The sequence below is a fragment of the Phaenicophaeus curvirostris genome, chromosome 28 (genome assembly GCF_032191515.1).
Source record: "Phaenicophaeus curvirostris isolate KB17595 chromosome 28, BPBGC_Pcur_1.0, whole genome shotgun sequence".
Lineage (NCBI taxonomy): Eukaryota > Metazoa > Chordata > Aves > Cuculiformes > Cuculidae > Phaenicophaeus > Phaenicophaeus curvirostris.
In genome coordinates this window covers 1,738,591-1,761,404 of record NC_091419.1, presented here as the reverse complement: position 1 = coordinate 1,761,404, position 22,814 = coordinate 1,738,591, and the positions used below count along the sequence as shown (strand labels likewise).

General features: G+C 51.2%; 1 protein-coding gene across 1 annotated transcript; it reads left to right on the top strand.

Annotated features, from left to right (window-relative positions):
• Positions 1-19,316: 19,316 nt before the first annotated feature.
• Positions 19,317-20,472, top strand: LOC138731758 (4-galactosyl-N-acetylglucosaminide 3-alpha-L-fucosyltransferase FUT6-like). The gene has a single exon (XM_069877895.1). It carries the CDS (start codon positions 19,317-19,319, stop codon positions 20,385-20,387), a length of 1,071 nt encoding a protein of 356 aa, XP_069733996.1. The 3' UTR covers positions 20,388-20,472.
• Positions 20,473-22,814: the final 2,342 nt, after the last annotated feature.

The window sequence follows — 22,814 nt, the reverse complement described above, 5'->3', positions numbered from 1 at the left end:
GCTGGAGTTCCCTGGAGATACTGCGATGGGAAGGAGCCGTGAAATGGGTGGCAGGTGTCACCGTGCATCGATGGCAGCAAGGTTGTTGCTCTCTGGAGACTGCCAAGAGCCACTTGAGCAGGGAAGTGCAGGTCAAACAGACCAAAAGCCTACATCAGTCCCTGGAGTCCCTGGCACGTGGGGTGGTTCCTGCTCCCCTTCGGACTCGTTGCTGCTGGGGAGTCCCAAGGGGCTCCTGGGGGAATCCCAGTCAAGATTTCCAGCCCTGACTGTGTATTTGGAGTTCTTTGGAGGGGGAAGCAGGGTTTGCATTTCAGGTGAGAAGGATCTGCATGGGGATGGAGCTGCTGAAGGGTGGGTATTGTCAGAAAGTGTCTCTCAGTACCATAGCCATGAATTCTCGTAATTAATGGGTTGATCCATTGATCTGGCTTCCCAGAGACCTTTTCACTTAAGGTTTTAAAGGACCTTGTGGTGGTGCATGACCAAGGCTGAAGATAGATGGGTTTTGGTGGAATTAACCTGTTGTCTACGCCCTTGGCTCAACCAGGAACTTGAGAACAACGTATGAGGGACTCCTGGCCTGGAGGACGAGGTGCTGGGTGGGCATGGGTGGATGAGGTGCTGAGGGACATGGTTTAGTGTTTGATAGGAATGGTTGGACTCGATGATCCGGTGGATCTTTTCCAACCTGGTGATTCTACGATTCTATGATTCTGTGATTCTATGACTCGAGCCAGAGGGTCTCCATGAGGACAAGGGCAGGTGGTGGCAACAGGAATCAAGGCAGGTTGGGATCAGGTGCCACGGAACAGTTGGCACTGAATATTGAAGTTGGGATAAAGCAAAACCAAACCCACTGGCTGTGATCCTGCATGACTTCATTAATAAAAACGACAAAAACTAATGCTGGGCAAGTTGATTTTTCATTGCTGCTGGTGGATGAATTTTAGCTTGGAGGACTTTTTAACCTTAAAACAGACGGCTTCAGGTCTGGGCTAAATTATGGCTCCTCAGGCTGTCATTTGCTCATAAAAGGAGCAGGTAATTTTAACATTTTTGAACAACTGCCCAGTTTAAGTTTACTAAAGAAGAAACCTCTGCGAGTGTTCACGGCCGCGAAGAGGAAACCAGGCTTGGAATGCTTTGATTTATGACCTGGGCTGGGGATGCCCGGGAATGAGCAGGTCCTTGGCCAGCCTACACACGAGAGCAGGAGGCTTAAAAGACCTGCTGAAATACTTTGTGGTCTGAGGATTTTGCTGCTCTACCGATTCATCTCCGATTATCAAACAGAGCACAAATTCCTTCCTGATGACATACGAGGGAGAGTGTTACCGGAGAAGCCAGCTGATGAATTCAGGGTGAGAGGGATATGGCAGGGGATCCTTTGGATATTTGGGGAAGACTTGAGAGTGTTTTTGGTTGTTGCTGTGACTCATGGTGGTTTCTGCAGAGCTTGTGATGCTGCTTCACGCTCACTGGAGACGTGGCCGTTGAACCCGAAGGCATTTTTAAAAGCTAAAACAGCATCCTTGTCCGTGGGCTGGTGACGCATTTTGCAAACTAGCTTGATTCCCTAAACTGGAAGAGGAAAACCCCAACCCAGCCCCAAATGATGTTGTGGGGACAGGGCTGTGCGTAACCATTCACTCACTGCCATTTTCAAGTGAGGGAAAAGTAGGAAAGGAGAGACATCGTGCGCTGTCTTGTCATCCACAATTTATTCTCCAGGAAAATTTGATTCATCGAGGACCCAAGCCTGCACAGCCCACTGAGCATGGGGGATGCCAGCAGAAGCATCTTGGCTGTTTTGGGAGTGTGAGCGGGAGCAGAGGCCGTGCAGAATCAATCCTGCCGTGGTGCTGGGACCCCACTCTGCAGCTGCTGACGTCAGGCAAGAGCACCCGGGGACTTGGCTGGAGCGGAGTCAGAAACACCCTTTACTGGTGTGAATTAGGTTAGAAGAAGGGGGAATTCATTAAAACGCCACCACATGTGGAGTGAGGTTATAACTGATTCTGAGCGAGTGCAGCTGACAAGCTGAAAATACTTTTTCCCTTCCAAAGAGGTTTTATTCTTTCAGCTCTGCCTCACTCAAATCCCGCAGATGGAAGCACAGGCGATGGTCTGGCATTGGCATGAGCTTTCCCAGTAGCGATGCAGAGCAGAGCAGAGCGAGGCTCTATTGGTCATAGCGAGCTATTTAAAGGAAGATGCTTCCTTTCCATCACTCGGGTCTTTGCGCCTGTTCATGCTCAGTGGGAAGTAAGTGGTGTTTTCCAGCTTTCGCAGCAATGACTTCTTTTCTTTGTAGTTTCATACTGCTCCGCTGTTGGTTTGTTCAAGAATAGCATCCTGGCTCTCAGCAGGAAATATAAGTTCATCTCCTGGATCTGCAGGAACCCTTTTTGGAGATGCTCCTCAGTTGCAGATGCACAGGAAAGCACTCAAGTTTAACACCGTGTTGCTAAACTTAACACCGTGCATGTCCTTGGCCCATTTGGGTGTTGGGGTTTAGCACAACCCTGCTCTGAGCTCAGGAAAGGTGCAGCCTTTGCCCTTGCTCAGCTGACACAGCGGAGCCCATCTCACCCTGGTGGTCTGAGCACCCAGCCGGCACCAAACTGCTCCTTGTTTGCTTTAATCCCTGCAAAGCCGGGTGCTATAAATGCATTGAAACAGCTTCAACTCTAGATGACAGTGACACCCTTTCACCTTCCTGGGATTTGTCTGAGATCAGGAACTGGGTCCTGGGCTGCATCAAAAGAAGCATGACCAGTAGGGTAAGGGAGGGGATTCTGCTCCTCTGTTCCTCTCTTGTGAGACCTCATCTGGAGTCCTGTGTCCAGTTCTGGAATCCTCAACTTAAAAAAGGAGATGGAGCTGTTGGAACAGGTCCAGGGGAGGCTACAAGGATGATCCAAGGGCTGGAGCACCTCCCATATGAGGACAGGCTGAGGGAGTTGTGCTTGTTCAGTCTGGAGAAGAGAAGGCTGTGGGGAGATATTCTAGTGACCTTCCAATACTTGAAGGGGCTACAAGAAAGCTGGAGAGGGACTGTTCACAAAGGCTTGTGGTGATAGGATGAGGTGGAATGGGGATAAACTGGAGAGAGGCAGGTTTAGACTGGACATAAGGAGGAAATTCTTCACCATGTAAGTGGTGAGGCCCTGGCCCAGGTTGCCCAGGGATGTTGTAGCTGCTCCATCCCTGGAGGGGTTCAAGGCCAGGCTGGATGGGGCTTGGAGCCTCTGATCCCATGGGAGGTGTCCCTGCTCATGGCAGGGGGTAGAACTGGATGGGCTTTAAGGTCCCTTCCAACTCAAACCGTGCTATAATTCTTCGAAACCCATTGCAATGCCCCCATCCCACGGCTGCCTCAACCTCCCCAGTGCTGGGAAGGATTTCCCTGTGGGATGAGCTCCTCTCGCTGTGATTTAAGACCCATCTCCTTGGGAAGCTCTTGCTGAGCCAAGCAAGAGCCCTGTGCTTTCATTGTTATTCTGCAAAACAGCTGCTTATTTCTGCTTAATCCCTTTCCAAACAGATAGGCTCAAATCAGAAATGTTTGGGTTCATGCCAGCCTGTGCAAGAAGCTCTCCTGAATCCTATCTCTGAGCAGACGCGCTCTTGTGGGGCTTGTAAAATACCAAGCACCTCCCTGGCAGAGCTGCAGGGGATACGAGTGAGTAAAACAATTGGCCCTGTGTCCTGGGAAAAGGGGGAGCTCCTGGCCCAGCGAATTCCCTGCTGCGTTGGGGAACAGGGCTTGCAGCTTAATTGGGAAGGGAAGAATCCTCATTATTTAGATTGATGAAGTAAGGGAAAAATATCTCTGTGAAGAGGACGGATCCAAAAGGTGTTTCTGTGCTCTGGGAAATTATATGCGTGTGTGTTTGCTGCTGGTCAAGGTGTCCAGTGCCTGGAATCAGGCTGGGCTCTCCTCTCCCAGGGCTAGTGTCCCCAGGATAGCTCATTTCTCCAGGAATCACAGGGAGGCCAGGAAAGCTAGCCAGCTGTGTGGCCAGTGTGGCCTGGGTAAGTGGGGACCTATTGTGCTGGGACTGCTGGAGGCTGAGTTGGAACGAGCCCTCAGCTGCAGGGACATTGTGGGCTACGCTGGAGACATTGACTCAGAGTTAAATCTTTGCCTCTGCCTTGTCCGTGTGAAGCTGGGACAAATCTGTCCTGACCCAGCTTGTGGATGGATTGTGGTTCAAAACAACCGCCTGGGTGTCACCTCACCCACGGGGAGAGCACTGATTTGTGCAACGTGGACCCCTGTGTGCAGGTACAGTTGAAACTCTACGGAGCCTGGCAGCAAGGTGACATTTTGATTAAATCATAGAATCATAGAATTACAGAATAGTTTGGGTTGGAAAGGACCTTAAAGATCACCCAGTTCCACCCCCCCTGCCATGGGCAGGGACACCTCCCACTGGATCAGGCTGCCCAAGGCCCATGCAACCTGGCCTTGAACACCTCCAGGGATGGGGCAGCCACCACTGCTCTGTGGTGTTCCAGTTCCAGAACCTGTTCCAGTTTCTTGCCACTCTCATCGTGAAGAAATTCTTCCTTATGTCTAGCTTAAGTCTGCCCCTCCCCAGTTTATACCCATTGCCCCTCATCCCAACACCACAAGCCTTTGTGAACAGTCCCACTCCAGATTTCTTGTAGCCCCTTCAGGTACTGGAAGGTTTTCTTTTTATTCTGTACAAAAGCAGGTCCCAAACAAGCCCGTAAAGCTGTGGCAACCACTTTGAAGAATGCCAAAAGCATCCAAAACTCCATCTGGATAAGTGTGTGGAGCTAGACAACTTCTTCCTGCAAACCCTTGGTGGCACAGGAAGGTGGGCAGGTGATGGGGCACCTCACCCCGTGCCACCTTCCCTGCGAGGGCGATAAACAGTGATGTTGGAAAGCAGCTTGGTGGTCCAGCTTGGGGAGTAGAGGAGGATGCTCCCATCAGGCCCCTGTAGAGCAGGGAGACTCCTGCCGAAGTCTCCTCAGGGCTAACATGGGGCTGCCTTTGGCTTCCAGATGTTTGATGCCAAGCAGAAGGGATGCTGGTGCATCCAGGATGATTCCATAACTCAGACCCAACACAGACACCAAAAATAAGATAAGACAAAAATAATTCCACATAAAACTCGCCTCTTAAAGGCAATAAATAATCCTTGGCAGATGCTGGTTTTCAATCCAATTATCTATCAGCAGGCCTACGCAGTGCTAGGAGGGAAAACACACGACCTTGTCTTGCTGGGAAGCAGAACTTCAACTTCTTCCAGTTTTTGGCCTCCCATCCTGCCCTGAATCCAGCAGAGCTCTCCAGAAATGTGACCCAGCAGCAAAGGTGAGCTCCCTATCCAAAGGACACGCTCTTCAGCCGGAGGGTACTGGTTGTCATCTGCCTTCTGTATCATTCAAAGCACTCAGGGGGTGAAGTTTTGCTCTAGAATACCAGATCTTGGATCCATCCCTCTTCCCTAAAGCTGCCACAGTGATGCCTTCTTGAGTTCTGTGGTGCACGTTCATGGGGAAAAGTCCCCTGCAGCCCAGTTTGCTCATTTTACAGCCACCCACCCTGCTCAGAGGATTGCAGGGCTTTGCATCCCAGTTGGGATGCGAGTCATGGGATGCTCCAGCCTTTGAAGTTACCCGAAGGCAAATCCATCTGGAACGTCTGTGTCCAAGGAGGTGAAAACTCTGGAAAGATGGCTCAGCAGAGCAGGCTTTTTTCCCCTTGACCATCCACCCGTGCAGACTAACTGTGAGGGGCTGGGCTCAAGGATCAGCTTTCCCAGCAATTAGTGGCCACTCTTGGGTCGCAGGTCTCGGCAGCCCCGCTGGTGGTGAGGAAGCTGAGGGAAGTTGAGCCGCGTCCTCCTGCTGTGACAGCAGTAGAAGTATTTCTGGATGCGCCCCCTTGCCAGAGTAAAATGTTGGCAACCACGCGCTAATTCTCTTTTCGTAAACGAAGCCAAAGAGATAAAAGCAGCAGCCCCGGCTGCCTCTGCCTCCTCCCTCCAGCACAGCGCCTTGCGCCCTTGCACACCCAGTCCCACATCTGGAGCTCATTGGGGGCAGCTGCTTGGAGGATGCGGATGGGAACAAGCTGAGCCTGCTTCCACGCTGCCGCCTGGTCCAAGCATGGTCCTCAGGAAGCAGGGTGCAAACAGGGCCCCCCTTGGGCTGGGAAGCTTTGTTTGGATCGATGGTGGCAGCTGAAGCAGTGAAAAACCAAGAGGTTTGGTTAACCAGAGGTTCTGGTGTAAGCAAAAAGTGAGGTGGCCACCGTTTATTTTTAATGAATCATAGAATTCAGGTTTGAGGGGACCTCAAAGCCCATCCAGTTCCAACCCCCTGCCATGGGCAGACACACCTCCCACAAGATCAGGGGCTCCAAGCCCCATCCAACCTGGCCTTGAACCCCTCCAGGGATGGGGCAGCCACAACTTCCCTGGACAATCTGGGGCAGGGCTTCCCCATCCTCTTCATGAAGAATTTCTTCTTAGTGTCCTATCTAAATCTTCCCCTTTCCAATTTAAAGCCATTCCCCTTCATTCTATCACTCCATGCCCTTGGAAAAAGTCCCTACTCAGCTTTCTTGTAGGCCCTCTTCAGGTACTGGAAGGCAAAAATAACTTCAGGTTTCTTCTTGGTCATTCGTCCCTCTCAACCAACAGTGGATGGATTTCTCAAAAAAGAAAGTTTATAGCAGGCAAGGAGGAAAAAATCTGTGTAGCCGCAATGGAAAGGTTTGCATTTCCATTCGTGAGAGGAACATCTTCCATTTTGGGGATGGAAATGACTTCCCTTTTGAAAATTAAGAACAGCACAATACAGTGCAAAAATAAACAACAAACCAGCCCAATTCACTGCAACCCAAAATGAAGCATTTTGACGTAAATGAAACAAAGCCCCCTAGCTGGCCCCACACGAGATCTCAGGAAGCAGGATGGACACCTTGGCTACTCCTTGGCTCTACTAAAACCTTCCCAGGGCATCTCCTGGTGGATCCTCCTGCTGATTTTGGGCAAGATTTTGGAGGCTGAGCTCATAGTGCTCACCTGGAATTACCATGGACTTGTAAACCCTGTAGAGAAATTATGTTTTAATCAAGGCAGCTGGGACCTGTCCTGGCATGGGACTATGCCTGACCAGCCCCAGCTCCCCGAGTCGCTCCCGTTCCATCGGGGTTTGCTATGTGCTTTCCTGACAAACCCTTGCCAGTGTGCTGGTTTTCATTAGCTGGGGGAGGGCTGTTTGCTCCCTCGTTGGCTCTTCCACATCTGCCTCATCCTTGGGGAAGGCTCGAGGAAATAATCTGAGTCAAGTGTGCTTGGGCAACTCCAAAATAGTCCCCTCTACGGGAGTCAAATTATAGACTGATGTGTTCTCTGCAACCTGAGACCTGTGGTTCTTCAACTGCTCCTTTATTTGTTTATCTAGATTGCCTCTAAAACCACAGATGTGTTGCTAGCGTGGTCTTCATCGTCATTTTATGTTACATTTCTTGTTACATACTTGTCTATTACGTTTTCCCCTTTCCCCTTGCCTTTTCTTGGAAGAAATTGCTCAGCATACAAGGTCACTGCCTCAGTCTGGTTTCTTCTGGCACTCAAAGTGTGCATCTGGAGACCTGGAATCAGCTGCACGAGGGTTTTCTCTGACGTGCAGCTCAGCCTTCCCAAAGAATAGCCACTGTCTGGTAAGACTGAGTCTTCTTCTCTGTTTTGGGTCATTATCTGGGCTGTCTCAAGCTGTGACCCACCTTTGCGGCCCCCAAGCCACCAAGGTCCTGCCTGCACCGAGGCTGTAGCAGAGCCAACGGGCATGAAGGGACTTTGGGAGCCGATGGGAGCTGCAAATGCTGCAGCAGAGAAGGTGGAAAGGTGCTGCTGGAGGAAACCTCTGCCTCACCCGCTCCTCAGATCAACCGTGCGCCCACCCACTAGCCCATACTAGGTACCTGAACCTCAACTTAGAATCACAGAATAGGATCATAGAATAACCAGGTTGGAAGAGACCCACTGGATCATCGAGTCCAACCATTCCCATCAAACACTAAACAATGTCCCTCAGCACCTCGTCCACCCATGCCTTAAACACCTCCAGGGAAGGGGACTCAACCACCTCCCTGGGCAGCCTCTGCCAGTGCCCAATGACCCTTTCTATGAAAAACTTTTTCCTAATGTCCAGCCTAAACCTCCCCTGGCGGAGCTTGAGGCCATTCCCTCTCGTCCTGTCCCCTGTCACTTGGGAGAAGAGCCCAGCTCCCTCCTCTCCACAACCTCCTCTCAGGGAGTTGGAGAGAGCAATGAGGTCTCCCTTCAGCCTCATCATCTCCAGGAAGAAGAGGCTTCATCAAACTTCATCAAATTTTATCAAACCTAAAGGAAACGATGCTATTTATCTCCTGCTTCCCTGTTAAATGACTTTCAGACCTTGTGATCTTCTAGTATTTTAAGGTTTTTGGTGGGGACCCATGGCAGACAACTGACAAATCACCCTTAATCTACCTGAACTGCTAAATCTCTTGCTAATCCCTCCCCAGCACTGCTCCGACACTGCTCCCCTACAACAAACCTTCTTGGTACCATCAATCAGTGTCTCTGGCTCCTGGGTGCCTCATGGTACATGTCCGCGTAGGGAAACCCTCTCATTTATAAAACTTGGGGACCTCCCACAGTTTCCCATTCCCCATGACCCTGGCGAGGGGGTCGGTGCACAGAGTAAATTGCTTGAGAGGGAAGGTCTTAATATTTATACGGAAAGCCATTAGCAGGCAATATCTTATCTACCTTCTGGTTTGAAGGGGAGGCTTGGGGCGAAGGCAGGGCTATGGGTAGTGTTGGAGCTGCCTCTGAAACACCCCGATGTGTTCTCTTTTGCCATCACGCTTGTGGCTGGGTTATAGCACATTCTTAATATTGTGGGATGAGAGCAGTGGGTATGGAAAGATCGCAGAGAGGAGGGAAAAAAAAGAGCTTAGATCCTCACCTGCTGCATTTTAAAGCCAGACAAAAGCTCCCAAATCTACCTTGGTGCCCCCTGGGGTGGTATGTTTGAGCCAGCTGGTCCCTGTGTGGATGGTGTCTTTCCAGGCCCAGCTGGAGGATGCAGCGGTCTTTCTGGGTCTTAAAAAGTAGGAACCTATGAAACAGCCGTTGTCTGTGAGCTCCCCTGAGCCTCCCCCAGCTGCTGAGCTTAGCTTTGAACACAGAGGTGGTCAAAACTTGTTTTCTCCAGAGGAATCTGTGTTAGAGAGTCTCTGTGTTGGTTGTAAAAAAATAAAGGCAGGGAAGAAATGATGATGAAAGTGAAGATGCAGCAGTGGTGGGGTTCCTGCAGGGCTCTTGGTGAGGGGAAAGGTGGGAAAGCAGGCACAAAGGACACGAGGGACCAGCTCGTGTGGGGGTGCTGAGCAGGCAAAATATGTAACTGCAATGCTGGCACAGCAGGCATTTCTTTAGGAAATGGGGTAAAAAGCAAACCAGAACAGGACTAATGAGCGAGGCAGTAGGGTTCCAAATTCAGTGATATTTTATTCATTACAACTTCTGCAAAAAGAGCCCTGCGCACCTGTGGGTATCACTTTGCAGTACCTTTTTTTCAAGTCCATGTCCTCATATGATTCTAGGAGTCCAGGCTGGGCTGGGAATGGGAACAGAAGTGTAGACGTAAAGGAACTCATTGGAAGCAGCGAAGCTGCTGGCGGTGGGCAGCTGGAGGACCTCCAGTCAGCAGATTTGTGGTAACATGGAGCATCCAGATGCTGGGCACAGACTGGGGCTGAAGCAGCTGTTGGGACTCTGCATAACCAATCTCACAGCCATTGTCCCTTGGTTCAAAAGCCTTCAGGGACATTCAGGCGCAGGCTGGAAAAGTCTTCAGGGGTGGAGGCGACCTGACCTCCCTCTCATTCTGCGAGGCTGAGAAAAGCAAATCGTGAGAGCCAAGAGTATGGTTGCTCCTTTCCTCTCCTCTCTCCAAGCCTGCCATGGGATGGGGTCGTGTGAGATAGAAGAAATGTTTTTGAACCAGGAAGCTGCTTCCTGGCAGCATCCAGCTTGCATGGCTACTAGGAACAATCACTCTTGAAAACCAGGTGCTTCCCCAGGGATGTTTCTGTGCTCCCATTGGCTTTTGTTCTACAGAAATATCTGGGTCTGTCTGTTTGGATTGTTTGCACCAAGATGGAGTTTGGAGGTGTTAATATTTGCAGTTGCTGAAATCCTTCCCTGACATCATCACAGGCTGATTACTAAAGGCTGAGAAATGTAGGATCTTGGCTCTTGACCTGGGAAAGACGCTTGATGATTTCAAGGAACGGGCAGAACAGGGACAGCAGGCGGGGAGCAGCGCACCATGTGTTGGGCTGCTACTGAATCAGGGAAGGGAGGAGAAATTCTCATGCTGGAGACACAGAGCATCTCTGCTCCCTAAAGATTATGGGGGAAGAATAACTTGATTCCTCCCCAGAAGAACGCTGAAACCTTTCAGTGCTGTGCGTGAATGTAGCCTGGGCAAGAAGAGTGGTTGGTGCTGGCATTCCTCCGTGTGGTTCAGCTCTGGGTGCAGCACAAGTAATTGCTGGGTTCATTTTTTCTCTAGGAGGAAATAGAACGTTCTTGGGAATACAAACAGTTCCCATCTTTCCCTCACCACTCCCTGCTCCTGGAGGCTGGAGCCCACAGCGTGGTCTGGGCTACCTCAAAGAGTCACATCCGTGCCAAGGGGTGGTGTTGCCCTCCAGAAGAAGCTTTGGTCCCAGTGAATGCACAGGACTGGTGATAGAATAGGTAGAGCAAAATGATGGTGCAAAGTCTGGAGACAGCAGTAAAGGGTTCTGTCCTGAGCCAAGGGGATACAGGGTCTGGGGCGCTGCTGGTGCTCAGGGCTGGCTACCAACCCCAAGCTCCCACCCTGGGCTCCCCGCTGACATTAAAGCTCTGGATCAGGCATTGCTAAATCTGCTTTTGGTGGCTGCATCTTTCTTTGCCATTACTGGGCTGTGCCATGGGGTGGGTGTAGCTTAAAGATCAGAAAACCATTGCTGGATGCCAGCCAGGGTGCGTGGTTATATGGCGAGGCGCAAAAACCACAGTCAGCATCCCAGGACCTGTTGTACACTTGGGGGGCCGATCCCCTCCCATCTCCCTGGTCCTCTTCCCTTGTTTGGAAACCCACATGAGAAATTTGGCAGGGTGAGAGTGCCTATTGCAGCTTCTTTTATGTCTGTGCAGGCAAAGCAGCTGAGGGTGATGGAGTCATCAGCGGTCATCCTGCTCGGACAAGACCCACCCATCTCATCTGCTGAAGCTCAGCTGCATGTTTAGGACTGCCTCTGGATCCATGCTGGTACTTGATTATTGATGATATTTCCCAAAACATCTTTGTTTCTGGAAAGCTGAGAGATGAGCACCAAGAAGTGAGCAGGGAGCAGTTGGAGACCGGAGCTGTGAGTGCCCTGGGCAGAGCTCCATCATGAGTCTTAACAAAGGAATTCTGCATTCCTCCCACTGCTTTGGCCTCCTTATACTCTTTGCAGTCTACCCAAAGTGACTGGGGCAGGGAAATAATAAAACCATAGAAGGGACCTCAAAGCCCATCCAGTTCCACCCTCTGCCATGAGCAGGACACCTCCCACTGGATCAGGGGCTCCAAGCCCCATCCAACCTGGTTTTGAACAGCTCCAGGGATGGGGCAGCCACCACTGCTCTGGGCAACCTGGGCCAGGGCCTCCCCACTCACAGTGAAGAAATTTCTCCTTATGTCTAGTCTAACTCTGTCCCTCTCCAGTTTATCCCCATTGCCCCTCGCCCTATCACTCCAAGCCTTGGGAGTCAGGCTGGGTCACTTGGCCTCAGGGACAGAAATGAGTCTCTGTCTGTTTATTCAGTAACATAGATGAATCCAGTGTGTTCGGAAATGCATCATTGTGGATTATCTCTTATGCACTAAATGCTCTTGGTGACCCCTTTGAAGGCAAACAGTCTCACTGCTCACCTGCTGGCATCCCTAGGTGGGTGACATTTGCCCCATTGGCACAGGGAGCTCAGCCCTTGCCTTTCCCTGGGCTCTCCTGGGTGAGAGCTCAGCACCTGAAGTTCTTCCATCGCCTGCTGGGTCAGCAGGGCATTAACCAGGAAGCTTCTCCAATATACAGTGTTATTTACCTTCAGATGTAGGGATTACTGACTCTATTCATCACAATACAATAAGTCTTCACGTTAACCGTGTTCGGCCTTGCCAAGTCCATAACCTGAAGGGCCTCTTTGTTCTATCTGTGTTACAATCTCCCATCACCTTCAGAACTAAGTGACCTGTCACCTCACATTATGTGTCCCACTCAACAATTCTCAATCCACAGCTTTGTGGCTGTTTTCCATGGTTTCCCCATACTTGCTCATACTTGTTCCAGCAGTGGCGCAGGTGGCCAAGAAGGCCAATGGCATCTTGGCTTGGATCAGAAATGGCGTGGCCAGCAGGGCCAGGGAGGTTCTTCTCCCTCTGGACTCGGCACTGGTGAGACCGCTCCTCGAATCCTGTGTTCAGTTCTGGGCCCCTCACCACAAGAAGGATGTTGAGGCTCTGGAGAGAGTCCAGAGAAGAGCGATGAATCTGGTGAAGGGGCTGGAGAACAAGAGGAGTGTCTGAGAGAGCTGGGGGTGTTTATCCTGGAGAAGAGGAGGCTGAGGGGAGACCTCATTGCTCCCTCCAACTCCCTGAAAGGAGGTTGTGGAGAGGAGGGAGCTGGGCTCTTCTCCCAAGTGACAGGTTACAGGACAGGGAATAGCCTCAAGCTCCACCAGGGGAGGTTGAGGCTGAACATCAGGAAAAAATTTTTCACAGAAAGGGTCATTGGGCACTGGCAGAGGCTGCCCAGGTAGGTGGTTGAGTCACCTTCCCTGGAGGTGTTTAAAAGACGGGTAGACAAGGTGCTGAGGGACATGGTTTAGTATTTGATAGGAATGGTTGGACTCGATGATCTGGTGGGTCTCTTCCAACCTGGTTATTCTATAGTTCTCCTGAGGCTTACCAGTGTGGCTGGGCTAGGATCATGTTTGAGAAATCCTTTTGCCACCAAGGAGTGGCAGACTACCTGGACTATCTGCAGGGAATGGTTTCTTGCCACGGAAACCCGCAAATTGCACCTGGATTGTATTTGGCTTAGCGTGAGCTGGATCACATCAGCACTGGGGCGTGGAGCATTCCAAAGTTCAAAATCTAGGTTAATGAAATCCAGAGCCTGTGCCCTTGAATCATTGAAGTTACTAGTACAGGTGTAGCATGTGCCATGGGGAAAGGACAAGAAGTCACAGTTTCACAGAATCATGGAATTGTTTGGGTTGGAAGGGACCTCAAAGCCCATTCAGTTCCACCCCCTGCCATGGACAGGGACACCTCCCACTGGATCAGGGGCTCCAAGCCCCATCCAACCTGGCCCTGAACCCCTCCAGGGATGGGGCAGCCACCACTGCTCTGGACAACGTGGGCCTCATGGTGAAGAATTTCTTCCCAATGTCTAATTTAAATTTTCTCCCCTCCAATTTAAAGCCATTTCCCCTCATCCTATCACTCCATGCCCTTAGACAACATCCCTCCCCAGCTTTCCTGCAGCCCCTTTCAGCACTGGAAGCTGCTCTAAGGTCTCCTCAGAGCCTTCTCCTCTCTAGGCTGAACAACCCCAACTCTCTCAGCCTGGCCTCAGACCGTTTGAGAAGCGCGGAATTTCTGGGCACAGCAGTTGAATGACTGGTACCTTCTCAGGCCCAGGTGAGGAGCTGTGAGAGCTCAGGCTGCCTGGAGTGGGTCCAGTCACACTGGGGTCAGCAAACCATGACTTATGGCCCCTAACCTTCATGCCATTGTATATTTTTTCTCTGACCTGTGCTGGAGTGCTCCCAAGTCTGCAGGAGGCACTTGGATACACTTCAGGTGACTTCCAGCTCTGTCCCAGGAAACACACACCTGCCGGTTGAAGACCTGGAAATATAAAATCTTCTAGCCAGTGTTGCCTCTTTACACACCCCTTGCTCACCCAAAATACCCAAAACTGCCTTAAAGCTCTTTCTGTGAATTCAATTGTGGACCAACAATTCACGTTTACAGCTGAATGGATTTAAGCCTGATAATAACATACAATAGCTTCTTTCTCTCCCAGCCAAGTGCAGCCAAGCTCGATACAAGATCAGTTCACTCTGACCATGACAAACAAACAACCTCTCCATTTCCACAGTCCGTGATGTACAATGTCTATTCACCTGGGCTGGACTCGCTCCAAAGCATGGTCTGCGGTGCTGGACACGGGAGTGATCCCCCAGACAGTCTTTCCCAAGTGTTCATCTCCTGTGAAGCTCATGATTATTGCTGAAGTCACCAGTCTCAAGATACTCAAGACCCTGGCAAGGTGGCCAGGAGATGTGACCTGGAGTGGGGATGGAGGCAGGAGGGACATGAACTCCGTTAGCTGGCAGGAGGACTTGCCGACTGGATGCCTACATCTCCATTCCACACCAGCTTTCCCCATCCTTCCCAAAGAGAACTGCCCTCCTGCGTCGCAAGGTGAAGAAGAAAGTACCTCACAAGCAAATCCTGTGGGCTGAGACTGGTGAAGGAATCAAACTGGCGCATGTGCAGAGGTGCTTTCAGTGGGAAGGTGTGATTTAACCACAAGCGACATCTGAGCTGCTTTATTTGTCCGTTCCTCAACTTGTTGAAGAGGAATCTGTCCTGGCTTTATTACAGCTCTTATTACCGGGTGATACGTTTCTGGTGGTAGTGAGTGGCACACGCAGCTCAAGACACAGAGGAACACCTGGAACACATTGCTAATCCCTCCTTGTGTTTGCGCTCACCGTTCTCCTCTTTTGCTGGTTTTGTCATCCACATCAGTGTTCACCTTCACAATTCACTTTCCCACCAGGACCAAGACTGGAGGTGAGTTGCAACACTCCTTTCTTTTCTTGTTCAGTAGTTATTGGTGGTGGAACCTGACTTGGGCTGCTAGCGAGAGGCACTGGATCCAGAAGGGAGGGGGGGTCTGCTGTCATCTGGCTTCACCTCTGACTGCAGGGAGGCATTGATTCCCTCTTTTTCACACCGTGTCTGGCAGCAGTATTGATACTACTGACATGCAAGTCCCCACCAGCTCCTGCTGGAAGTCCTGCTGTTGTGGAGGACCTTACAGCTACCTGTAAGACCATGGTGGAGTACATGGGTTGTAGGTTTCCTTGTCCCTGAGTCAATGTTGGCATGCGATCAAGACTGTACTGTCAGTCCTGATTATTAATGTTACTCCTGATTAGTGCAACAGCAGCAAGACCGGGGCTTTGGGGCACAGGAGGCAGCCCATGCTCTTTGAGACCACGGCAGTGGATCAGTAAAAGCAATGGGGTGTTGTGACCTGAAGGACCATGACTGTTGTCTGGTACAGAGGAGCAGCCAGCAGGATGCCGGTGATAAAAGTACTGCTGGTGCTCTGATGGAAACTGTGAGAAGGTTGGGTGATGGTCATGTAGGCGTTAGCTGTGCTGAGAAGGCTGTGGCTGTTGTTCTCAGCACACTGAAGGAAAATACGGTGACGAGGCTGTTGATCAGCAGAGATAAGCTAAGCCATTCCATGAGGTCATCAACCGAAAATCAAGGTAACACGTAGGGCACTGGCCTGCACACCAGAAGGGTTTACCAGTAGCTCTCAGAACCACGGGGAAAGGGAGCCCCCTTGCTTGCCATCTCTGTGTGAAAAACCTGAAAGTCCAGTTTGTGGCTCACAGCTCCACTGGACTGTTCTTCTGGGCTGTGCTTTTTGGTGGGGAGGCTCCCCTTTATGTCTTTTCTTCACTGTGTCCCCACAGTTGCTCTTCCAAAGCTGGCATTCTGCTCCGGTTTCCCACGTTCACGGGCAGCGGTGCCTGTGTCTCACAGCCTTGTGCAGAGCCCAGTCTGCCCCAGTGCTCCTGTCATCCTGCTGGGCTCAGCGACGGGGACTCAGATTTGCACGCGGCAGGATTTCTGCTGGGAGCTCCTTGGTGGCCTCCTTGGAAGGATCTGTAGCCTTTGGGCATGTTCTGATTTCTCTGTGCCCCCTGCCCTGCCCATCCCAGACATGGTGAAGGTGGGGACCCCAGTCTGGCCATTTTATATCTATGTTTTTATGGCTGAATGTTTTAATCTCTATAGCTTTATAAATGCATACATATAAAACTCTCTGCCCAGCTACAGATAGAGAAGAATAAATAAACAGTGATTTGAGATCTCAATAAAAAATATGTATTTGTCCATTCCTTTATGTGACCTTCTGTATAGAATCACCACCAGGTTGGAAAGGACCTCTGAGATCATCAAGTCCAACCATTCCTATCTGCCACTAAACCATGTCCTTAAGTACCTCATCTACCCATGTTTTAAATACCTCCAGGGATGGGGACTCCATCACCTCCCTGCTCAGCCTCTGCCAAGGCCTGACTGCCCTTTTGGTGAAAAATGTTTTCCAAATGTCCAAACTGAACCTCCCCTTGATGCAGCTTGAGGCCATTCCCCCTAGTGCTATCCCCTGTCACTTGGAAGAAGAGCCCAGCACCCATCCCTCTGCAATCTCCTTTCAGGCAGATGTAAGCAGTGATAAGGTCTCCTCTCAGCCTCCTCTTCTCCAGGCTAAACAACCCCAGCTCCCTCAGCCACTGCTCCTAAGACTTGTTCTCCAGCCCCTTCACCAGCTTGTATATTGTACAGAAGTATAAAATCTACATTTATATACAATATGCCATTGTGCCTCACCTAATGATGTCCCAACTAATGATGTTGTGATTTACTGATACGGCTTCCATAGAGTATGAACACAGAGTATGAAAATAAAAGTGGCCGGGATGAGATCCTCTTGCATCCGTGCTATTTCATAGAATCATAGAATAGTTTGGCCCAGAAGGGACCTTAAAGCCCATCCAGTTCCAACTCCCGGCCATGGGCAGGGACACCTCCCACTAGACCAGGCTGCTCAAGGCCCATCCAACCTATTTCCCTTCAATACGGTCTCATATGACAGCGATTGGCTTCTACCAGTGCTTCTGAGCAGCAAAGGAAGAAGACAGACCTGGAAACCAAGGTAGAAGTGATAAAGCACTATGTGAAAGGACAAAACTGGCTGTGATCTAGGTTGGTGCATTTGATGAGACAAGAAATTGTGCAATGTCATACAGAAAAATACTGTGTTACATTTATATAAATGATACTGAAGGGATCCTCTGTTGCGATGACCCCTCTGCCTCACTTCACCAGACAAGAGGAGGTACAAAACTTCAGCTCTGTCGTGCACCTGGAGATCCAAGGGCTGGAGCCCCTTTGCTATGACAGGCTGAGAGAGTTGGGGTTTTTTGGCCTGGAGAGGAGAAGGCCCTGAGAAGACCTTAGAGCAGCTTCCAGGACTGAAAGGGGCTCCAGAAAAGCTGGGGAGGGGCTTTTTACAAGATCCTGGAGTAATAGGATGAGGGGGAACTGCTTTAAACTGGAGGGGGGAGATTGAGATCTCAGGAAGAAATGTTTTGCTGTGAGGGTGGGGAGGCCCTGGCCCAGGTTGCCCAGAGCAGTGGTGGCTGCCCCATCCCTGGAGGGGTTCAAGGCCAGGTTGGATGAGGCTTGGAGCCCCTGATCCAGTGGGAGGTGTCCCTGCCCATGGCAGAGGTGGAACTGGATGGGCTTTAAGACCCCTTCCAACCCAAACCATTCCAGGATTCTAGCAGTATTGCCCTATCAGTGTTGTTATTAATGTATTATTATTACTATATTTCAATTGTTAATATTAATCTGTGTGATATCCGTGTTATACCAACATTAGATCGGGTCAGCTTAGAGTGGGATACATCAACTCTTGTAGCGAAGACCCCAACAGATGATGCTCTGGTCAGAACCAGAGCAGGTGTGACATGCGTCCCAGAGGGACCCGAGCTGGCTGACACGAGTCCCCAGGGTACTGTGAGGAAGCAGGGCACGTCCCGAGGGACTCGTGATGGAACAGACCATGGCGTGTCCTGAGGGAACCATGATGGAGCAGGGCATCGTGTGTCCCAAGGGGCCTGTGACAGAGCAGGGCATTCTGTGTCCCCAGGGACCCACGATAGAGCAGGATATCGTGTATCCTGAGGGATCTGTGGTGGAGCAGGGCATTGCTGTGTCCCCAGGGACCCACGATGGAGCAGGCTGTTGTGTGTTCTAAGGGAACCATGATGGAGCAGGTCATTGTCCCCGATTCCAGTACATGATGGGGATGATGTGATTGAGAGCTGCCCTTCAGAGAAGGTCTTGGGGTGCTGGTTGAGGACAAGCTTGACATGAGCCAGCAATGTGCACTTGCAGCCCAGACACAAACCGTGTCCTGGGCTGCATCAAAGGCAACGTGGCCAGAGGGTGAGGGAGGGGATTCTGCCCCTCTGCTCCTCTCTTGTGAGACCTCATCTGGAGCCCTGCATCCAGTTCTGGAATCCTCAACATAAAAAGGAGATGGAGATGTTGGAACGGATGCAGAGGAGGCTACAAGGATGATCCAAGGGCCTCCCATATGAGGACAGGCTGAGATAGTTGGGCTTGTTCAGTCTGGAGAAGAGAAGGCTCCGAGGAGACCTTAGAGAGACCTTCGAATACCTGAAGAGGCTACAAGAAAGCTGAGAAGGGACTGGTTACAAAGGCTTGGAGTGATAGGACAAGGGGCAATGGTTATAAACTGGAAAGGGGCAGATTTAGACTAGACATAAGGAGGAATTTCTTCATAATGAGTGTGGTGAGGCCCTGGAACAGGTTTAGCCAGGGAGGTTGTTGCTGCCCCATCCCTGGAGGTGTTCAAGGCCAGGTTGGATGGGGCTTGGAGCCCATGGCAGGAGTTGGAACTGGATGGGCTGTAAGGTCCCTTCCAACCCCAACTGTTCTATGATTCTATGATTGTGTATCCTGAGGGACCTGTGACAGAGCATTTTGTGTCCACAGGGACCTGTGACACAGCTCGTGACTCTTCCGGGATGTGAGGTGGGGGGATTGGGGCTGGCAAGGAAAGGCAGGAGGTGGTGGTGATGGAGGGTCACTTGCAGTCTGGCAGGGTAGCTGTGCCCTGTGGGTGAGCACCTTGTGTCTGGGACTTGAGAGGTGACCTTTCTTTCAGCAAAGAGGTGGCTGGAGGTAAATGCCCTTCAGGTCTTCTCGCTGTCCCCTGAGTACCTGTGTGTACCTCCCTCCCAAACTGCACCCTGAGCCACCTCCCTGCTGGGGTCAGCGTGCACCCATCGCTCACTGTCCTGTCTGTGGTGTTTGCAGATCGGTTCATGGAGCTCATGGAAAGGAAGATCTCCTGCAAGAAACTCTTCGCCTTCCTGCTCTTCACCTTCACCTTCAGCTCCTGTCTCTTGGTTTCTCTTCATCAGTTCAGGACCTCTGACCCAGATTATTATGATTCCAATCTGTCTGCACCAACAGCCAGCCCCCTGCCAAATGGTGAGCACAGGCTGACCGTCCTGCTCTGGAAATGGCCCTTTGGGCAATATTTTGACTTCATGAACTGCTCGGAGCTTTATAGCACCCCAGACTGCCACTTCACCGCCAACCACAGATGGTTCCAAAAGGCTAATGCTGTGATTATGCATCACAGGGATGTTTGCAGGCACAGGAAGGGGTTGGCCCAGCTCCCCAGACTTCAGTCCCAGCTCTGGATCTGGTTCAACCTGGAGTCCCCAAGTCACTCTCCAAACTTAAGGGCCATGGACAACCTCTTCAATCTGACCATGTCTTACCGGAGAGACTCGGACATCTTCACCCCTTATGGGGAGCTGCAGCTCCTTGGCCAGCCCCAGCCTTTCAGCATCCCACCCAAGACCAAGCTGGTGGCCTGGGTAGTCAGCAACTGGAGACCAGGTTCCTGCCGGGTAAAGTACTACCAGGAGCTGAAGAAACACATTCCTGTGGACGTCTATGGGAGACATCACTTGCCTCTGTCCAAGGACAAGCTCCTTCCCATTGTGTCCCAGTACAACTTCTATCTAGCTTTCGAGAACTCACAGCATGAAGACTACATCACTGAGAAGCTCTGGAGGAATGCCTTGTCCTCTGGCACTGTCCCTGTTGTTCTGGGGCCTCCTCGAGAAAACTATGAGCGCTTCTTGCCCCCTGACTCCTTCATTCATGTCAATGACTTTGCCAGCGTGGGGGATCTGGCCCAGTACCTGTGGGAGCTGAGCAATGACAACGAGAGATACCAGCACTACTTCCAGTGGCGCAAGTGGCTGAAACCCGTGGTGGGGAACAGCTGGGCCCTGCACGTCTGCAGAGCTTGTCACTTCTTGCAGACTACGGAGACCAGGTACAAGGTCGTGTCCGATCTGTCTGGGTGGTTTGTGTAAGTTCTGTTGGCTCAGCTCTCCACTGCAATCGTTTTGTTCTTGCTGGCGGGCTGCAATTTCACGGGATGATTGATCTTAATGGAAATGGAGGGACAAGAGGAGCTTTGAAACAAACAAGGACAAGGAAGCAATTAGGTGCTTGTATGTCTTCGTCTTACTGGAGAACATGCTGTCAGGTAGAGTAGTACATGGAGGTTCTCGCTGATCTGTTATTACCTGAACAACTTGCTAAGCTGGCTGCAGCTTTGTCTTTGGAGAAGTTCACCTTCAGTCTGTACAAAAACTGGGGAAGAAGAAGCCTCTCCCAAGCCTATAGAAAGAAGGCACCAAGAATGGATGAAGCCTGCCCAGCACCTCCAGGCTGAGATGCCTTCTCACACAGAGCTGGCACTGGGGAGTTGTTCTGGGAATGTCACACTTTGGTGACTACGCACCCTAGGAAGAAGCAGCTGCCAATGTTTTTGGACCACAATGCCGGGAAGAGGCTGGATGGCAGAGAGCTGGGAAGGGAGGTTGCTGCTGGGAAGAGGGGAAGGGACTCAAAGGCAATGCCAGGGGCTTGTCAGGAGAGCACAAAACAATTAAATTTGGAAACATTAAGTAGAAGTCAGCCTGAAAGATGTGAATCATCCTGGGGGGTGGGGAAGAGTCAAACTGAAACTCGGGTAGTTTTTAAGTGGAAAGAAGTGCCTTTCCAAACTTGAAAATTTTCCACTGAAGTGCAGCCTCAGGCGACGCAGGGTTTTCTCCCAAGCGGAACAAGGAGTATTTCTGCAAAGCAGAACGATTTCCATGGTGGGTGGCAGGTGACGCGCACCTTAGAGTGGTGGCCAGCCCCGAGGTGGCCGTGGGCTGTGACACAGGGGGCTGTGGCATGGACAGAAGGGGATGTTGAATGACAAAAGAGCACCTGAGAGAGCATGGGCTTGGGAGGCCACGGGGTCAGGGCTTGACAGATCCATTTCGTTGACATCTTGCACACAGAGAGGGTCAATTTTGCCAAATTTGGGCTATTTCCCCTTGTGGAAAAGCCTTACAGGGAAAGCCAAACGTAATTTATCCATCCCTGCTAGTGCCTCCTACTGCTGCAGCCTCCCCAGCCATGGCCAGGGGAGCATGTTGGGAGCACCCCCTCGGCAGAACATCTGCAAGAAATTCCCAGTTTTCTCTTGCCAACCTCCCAAGCCTGATTCCATTTGCTTCCAAGACCTGGAGCCATTTAACACCTATTAAAAAGAGATGAGTCCCGTGGGAGTTTGGATTCTTTTAACTGGGGGATGGCAGCACCAAGGGGATTGTCTCTCTCTTTTTGTGCTGGAATTATTTTGGCAGGGCAAGGCCAGCCAGGCTGGTCAGACTTATCTCTCCCCTGGGTCACAGGGCTGTTTGGGGACAAGGATGAGCCTTGGGGAGGGCAGCCAGGGGCCAAAGGCAAAATAAATGTGGAGGGGGCAGATTGATTAATGTTGACCTCATTCCCCAAATTCATGGAATCATAGAATGGTTTGGGTTGGAAGGCATCTCAAAGCCCATCCAGTTCCACCCCCTGCCATGGGCAGGGACACCTCCCACTGGATCAGGGGCTCCAAGCCCCATCCAACCTGGCCTTGAACCCCTCCAGGGATGGGGCAGCCACCTCTGCTCTCGGCAACCTGGGCCAGGGCCTCCCCACCCTCACAGCGAAACATTTCTTCCTAAGATCTCATCTCAATCTCTCCTCTTTCCACTTAAAACTCTTTCCCCTCATGAGAGGTGACAGAAATACAAATTTTAGTTTGGTTGACGCATTCATGGGCAGACCATGGGGTGTGAGGAGCTTGCACCCATCCAGGCTTAAACTGTGGTTCCTGAGGTGGGATGTGGTGTTGGCAGGACAGAAATACTGCATTAAAGCTTCTTTCCCTCTAAGCCGCAGCTCAGCGCTGCCATGGCCTGGGAAGGGATGCTGGTGGTTGAGGTGGAGCCACAAGCAGCCTGGTTTGGTTAGGGAGTGGGAAAGCTGACACCACGCTTGGGAAACTCTGTGAGGGGCGACACTTCATCGAGGGAAACAACTGGATGGCTGCACCGTAAGGTCCCAGGACTTGGAAACTGCACTCAGAAGTCACCACATGGCTTTTTGCAACACCCTAGTGCTGGGGCTTGCAGCCTGCTTGCCAAGGCGGGGGGTTTCCCCCTCCACACCCAGCTGGGAGATACCAGCATAAGGGGCTGCTCCAGTCCCTCACAGAGAGGATGTGAAAACACCCTGTTTACCACCAAACCTCCCGTCTTTTTCACCAAAGGCTCTGGCCCAGATTGCCCAGAGAAGTCATGGATACCCCCTCCACGGAGGTGCTGAAGGCCAGGTTGGATGGGGCTTGGAGCAACCTGATCCAGTTGGAGGAGTCCCTGACGTGGCAGGGGGTGGAACTGGATGGGATTTGA

What these genes read in the sequence shown, in the direction of transcription:
- LOC138731758 (XM_069877895.1), top strand. Translation starts at nt 19,317, where the DNA reads ATGGAGCTCATGGAAAGGAAGATCTCCTGCAAGAAACTCTTCGCCTTC.